The following is a 6,098-nucleotide window of genomic DNA, read 5'->3' on the forward strand; positions in this document are numbered from 1 at the left end:
CCTCACATTGAAATCCTTGTTTGAGACGTATGTTTGTTAGTGAGGAGTGGCTTGCATCCTCATATGCAAAGACCACTGCAGGGATTGCTGCAGCTGATCATATTTTTGACGAGCCCTCTTTTTGGACACCTATTGCTGATATTGTGAAGGTAATTTTCCTTTTTGTCCTCATTTCAACTTTATTTTTTTTATGAAATTATGTTATAAATTATTGTTCATTTTTTAAAGAAAAAACTTAAAGCTGATTATTTCTTTTCCAACTTTCATAATCATTGCAGTTTGTAAAGCCACTTATTGTTCTCCTATGAACAGCTGATGGAGAGAAGCCCTCAATGGGCTACATTTATGAGGGCATGGATAGGGTGAAGGAGGCCATTCACACTTTTTTTGCAGAGAATTGAGATAGGTATGGGCCTATATGGGATGTCATTAATAGACGATGGTACAATCTACTTCACAGGCCTATACATGCAGCGGCCTACTTCCTTAATCCAACATACTAGTTCAGCCCACATTTCAAGGCTGATGATGAGGTGTGGAGCGGCCTCTACAATGTTATAGAGAGAATATCACCTAATTCAGCAGTTAGCACAGATATAGTCCGTGAGATTGAGCTATTTAAGAAAGCTCAAGGGGACTTATTTGCACGAGAGTTGTGCAAAAGAAATAGGACAGCATTGATGCCTGGTAAACACTAAAAATCTTTGATTCTAATTTCTACATCCTAATTTCTAATAGTAATTCTATTACCATCTTAATTTGATAAATTCAAAGTTATTGATATGATTCAAAAATTTCTTGTTTCAGATGCATGGTGGGAGATGTTTGGCACAAAGGTGCCAAATTTACAGAGGATTGCGATTCGCATCTTGAGCCAGCCATCTAGTGCATCAGGATGCGAACATAATTGGAGTCTTTTTGAGCACATACACTCAAAGAAGCACAATAGGTTGGCAGTGCAAAAATTAAATGATCTTGTCTTTGTTCACTACAACCTTCGCCTTCGCCATAGACAGATCCTTGGCACCGATACAACTCCGATTGTATTAGAGAATGTTGATCCTCATGCAGAGTGGAACATAGAGGTGGATGATCCTGTCTTCAGTGATGAATATGTGGAGTGGGTAGATCAGGTGGATCGAGAGGCTGAGGCAGTAGCGATGGCAGTTGAGGAGGCTAGAGCACGAGGAGACAGAGTGGACCCTGAGGCTAGGAGTGATGGATCCGAGGCTGATGATGAGGATTATGTGCGTGAGGAGGATGATGATGATGAGGATGAGAGGAGGTTCAGGGTCAGCCTCAGACACAGGCAGAGAGGATGGCTCTAGAGTCTTCCATGACTTATCTTAGGCGCACTCGTAGGAGGACATAGAGGATGGCTCTAGTTGTTATTTTGATATATGTTTTGAACCTTTGAATTTGATACCATGGATTTTGTAATCCATGAATGTTGTAGACATTTAAGTCTTTGATATTGGAGTGACACTATGTTTATTACTTTATAGTTTATAACTTTATATTGTGGTTATTCAGTTTTTTTCCTTCAAAAATTCGCTTTTATACTTATGTGATCTATGCAAAGTTGTGTATGTGTATTAAGTAGGTTCTATTTATATCAATTATTGTGTATTTGATGTTAATTTATTAAAAGATGCAAGAAACAATCTTAAAATCTTTAAAATTCTTTGGATTTCATGAGTTTTTCAATTTTTTGAGTCCTTGCCGAGTTCGATCGCCGAGTCCGAGTTCGAGTCAGATTTTGACCTTTCTGAGTCAGAGGCGAGTCCGAGTCCCATAACACTGATTTAGATATACATATATAAAAGGTATGCCCTTGGATAAAAATTTAATATGGTGCCATCTTGATAAAAAATATTTACGTGCAAGTAAATAAATATGCTTATAAATTATCCTTTTGATTTATAACCTTCAAGTTCTTTTCCATATATATTTATTTCCTCATAAGAGGTCAAAATGTACACTTGGCATACGATATCAGTAATTCAAGAAGACAAATCTTTTAACTACTCAAGAGTTACGGCTTCTTGGAAGCCTTTGGTATTTTTGAATGCCTTGTTTATGGAAGTTGGGTGAGGCCAAAGATATATTCTTTCCCACAATTTTACCTTTGCTCTTTTACGATTATTTCATGCTTTTACCCTTATGTTGCAAGTGATTTAGACCAATTGTAATCCATATCTACTCTGAGTTTTTCATTGGGATTGCTCACATTTGAGGAAGTGGTTGCTTAGAATTAAGCCAAGGCTCATGTCTTCTTTTATATACCAGTCGGAAGAGCAGAGAAAATGAGACTTCTGCATTGTTACTACCACTTTCCTCCTTTTATCTCATTATTCCTATTTGCTGCGTTTGGCTAGAGGATAAACCAAGTCACAATCATATCTGATATAAGCTTTGCGTTGGATACATAACTTAGAGGAGTCGATTGTACATAAATCAAATTGAACTCATACTTTTGTGATCGGGTTATGTGGTCTGTGTTTCCCTTTTGTATTGCTTTATTTATGCATTTGAAATTACAGATGTAGGAAATTAACCGATGTCTCACTATTGACTGTATATTGACTTGCATAGCTGATGAATCATGTTCTCCCTAAGTTAGGTCTGAGTTAAATGTAATGTTATGCCAAGATGTCTTTTGTTTCCAGTCAAATTCTATTATCAATCTATTGATTTTTAAATTCTCAAGACGAAGTTCTCATGTCATAGGAATTGTATTATGACAGTATGGAACCATATTATTCTTTCACCAGCTGATGCTCCATGAAGGAGTTAAATTTCTTTGAGATTTAACACCTAGGACTCACCTGACTGAATAGCCAAGAAAAAGGGTGAAGAGGTGAGTAAGAATCTACAAGAACATGAAATTTGAATCAAAAGTTAATCATAAATTTATTACACTTAAAAGACTGGAATGCTCAGTGGTTGATAGGGTGTTCCATGTCTATTTCGGGTAGGGAGGGCCTTTCTAGTTAGAGAAAGTGCGGTGATAAGCTTAGGGTCTGTGGTTGGGAGGTTAAGCCCTTAATAATGTTTTCCGTCTCCACAAGATGTTAGGACATGCATCATATAAGATAAGTTGAGCATTCAAACATTTATTAGTAACAAGTATTTTTACTTTTATGATATTTATACAAGTAGAAGATATGATGGATTAATTTATATCGTTGAATTTAGTTATTTCCTTTGATGAAAGAAACCTTTCTCATCAATATCGGTTAACCTTCCACCTGAATATGGAATACATATATAGGATTGTTATTTTAGTGTTTCATTTATAAGAATAATGATTATGAGCATATCTTCTAATCTTATGTTATTGCCATAGTTAGCAATAGGAAGAAAATGAATGAAATAGAGGTATTTGATGCCCCAAATGATACAATGGTATCTGATGCCCTAAATGATGCATCGGTATCTGATGCCCCAAATGATACAGAGTTATCTGATGCTCTAAATAATCCAATGGTAACTGATGCCCTAATTGATACAATGGTATTTGATGCCCTAAATGAAACATTGGTATTTGTCATTATGATAAAGTAGTATAGCTATTTGTTCCTTGAGAGGTATTTTATGAACTAATTTGAGTTTTGTAGAGGCATCCATAGATGGTTTTTCAGTTTTGAATTCTACAGTATATAGATTTTAAATTCCTTGGTAAATTCATTCACATTATTTTCAATTGTTAGTTATGAAATTTCCTTTTAACTGATTGTAAGCGTTAATCTCATTCACATGAACATAACTGATATAACTGTGTTCCTATGAAATTGAAGTAATAATTGTATTTATTTGATATGTTAGTTGTTAGTTAAGACCTAGAAAATGTGGATGTTACACTCAACCACATTGTTTCAAATTTGAAAGGGCACTGATCTGGTGAAGAATCTTTGTGAATTCTTAGTCAAATTGGAAAATGGTCCGAACCATGTATAGGCAAAATTGCAGCTTCAACCATCCAATCAACCTGAGTCCAGGTTCCCCCCATTAGAAATCTATCTAATTTTTCTGCAATGTTTACAAACCTAGGCCTTCTATTAGTCCATATAAACTCTCCTTTCTTAAAGGGGATATCCACTAGACCATTTTTTGTCACAAATGTAGAGAAATCTTCTGATTTACTATTCTCCACCCTCTTCCACCTTTTTTCCCCTGGGCTAGAGAATGGCATTGTAATCACCTCCTAACATTATAATCTCATCCTACAGAGCTTCTAATACATTTGTTAAAAATTTCCACAACTCTCTTTTGTCCCTACTCTGCATAGGACCATATACATTTATCACATTAAATTCCACTTCAACTTGTTTTGATCTTACCTTTAACCATTGCCAATTACTTTCTTGCTGCATCATCACAACATTGACTGAGTCCTCCTTCCATAACACAAAAGCACCCCCTGAAGCTCCTACAACAACAACCCATTCACTTCTCCATTTTCCAAATTTTCTTTTAATTCCTACAATATCTTCTCCCTTAATCTTTGTTTCTTGCATAAGGATCGCATCTGGTCTCGCTTGATCAAGGCCTCTCTTAATCAAACAAACTTTGTCAAGGGCATTGTAGCCCCTGACATTCCAGGAAAGAATCTTCATCCCTTTCGGGAGGGGGTCTTTCGCCTTCCCGCCTTCAGTTTACTTTGGCCCCTTGAACTTCCTACTATTTGGATTAAAGCATTTAGTGTCCTCCTTCCTCTCTTTTGACATTCCCCAACTTGAATTTTATGACTCTTTCATTCAATTTTTGCTAGGGTTCTCTTTTCTTTTAGAGCAATCACATGTCCCAAACCTAGGAATTCTTCACCCTGTAAATCCTCCTTTTCCATATCTCCTCTTCAAAACTCTCTTCCGAGCTAGAATCTTTAGAACCACCCTTCAGGTTTCTTATTGGGGAGATTTCTATATCTTTAAAGACTTCTTTCTCACGCCCTTCTCCTTCCTCTCCTAGGGAAACCCTATTGTCTTCTTCATCATAACATGATAGAAATCCATCTTCAATCCACCCCCCTTCACCTATACATTCCTCATTTGTTTGGCTTTGGAGTACCTCCCTTCTAATCACTTGTGGATTAAACCCACTCAACAAAGAGCTCTCTTCTTTAGCCCTTTTCCCATCTGTCCTTTGCCCATCCAATCCTATCTTGTCCCTTGCTTCTTCTGATATTTGAGCCCCTTTTTCAGCCTCCATAAAATCCTTTTGATACTCATTCTCCTAGAAATATTTCCTTCATCTTGACAATCCATCTGCTCAATCGTAACCTCTCTACCTTCCCTACACTCACTCTCTTGTAGATTATTAAATCTTTCTTTTAAGATTAGAACACTTTCCATCTTTGTTGCAGTGCCTCTAGAGTTTGTTTCCTTTTTCTTTTCCACCTCCTTCCATAATCCAGACATATTAATTGCCCCATTTAATAGACTTTACTCTTCCCTTCACTTTTGGCATCCCTCTTTCCCACATCTTTCTAAATCATGATCTTCACTCAAGTAGTGTTTACACACCATTAATCCTTCCTCTATTGACAAAGGTTGTCTCAAAACCCCCATATCTGAATATAGCTCTATCCTTTTTGGTAAAGGGTGAAAATCATTCCATATAATGCAGATCCTTGGAAACATTTGAAAGGTTTCCTTATCTACCATTTCCACAACTTTCACAAAAGCTGCCAAATTATTTCCTATCAATCGATAACAGTAATCATTCTAGTATTCTTGCGGGAGGTTTCACAACCCCACCCACAGAGGAAATGAATTTATGATTTCCTTTGTAGGGTCAAAGTTTCAAACCCATTCTTTCATATAAAAGCCAAAGTCTTCCATAAAATACAGTCCTCCATTCAAAATCCAATCCCTTGGGCAATGTCCACCATAACCATGCAAAACCCATTTTCCAACATTTTTGAAGTCTTTACCCCTTCCCCACTTTTATCACACCATTTTTTGGCTTTCCTATTGCAGGCCATGGCCCTAACTATTTTAGAAAGAAACAATTACTTTCTAAAAAGCTTACCTTCTCCTTCCATGTGCTTTGCTCTATTATAATCTTTTCTATTGTGCATCTCTCATACTACAGAT

The 6,098-nt window shown here is 36.6% G+C and overlaps 1 protein-coding gene across 1 annotated transcript; it reads left to right on the forward strand.

Annotated features, from left to right (window-relative positions):
• Positions 1-29: 29 nt before the first annotated feature.
• Positions 30-1,532, forward strand: LOC149580277 (uncharacterized). The gene is made up of 3 exons (XM_089804002.1): positions 30-149; positions 504-687; positions 808-1,532. Exons 1-3 carry the CDS (start codon positions 30-32, stop codon positions 1,326-1,328), a joined length of 825 nt encoding a protein of 274 aa, XP_089660128.1. The 3' UTR covers positions 1,329-1,532.
• The last annotated feature ends 4,566 nt before the right edge of the window (positions 1,533-6,098 follow it).

This window comes from Cupressus sempervirens, chromosome 1, assembly GCF_028749045.1.
Source record: "Cupressus sempervirens isolate cs-2001-9-10 chromosome 1, ASM2874904v1, whole genome shotgun sequence".
Classification (NCBI taxonomy): Eukaryota; Viridiplantae; Streptophyta; class Pinopsida; order Cupressales; family Cupressaceae; genus Cupressus; species Cupressus sempervirens.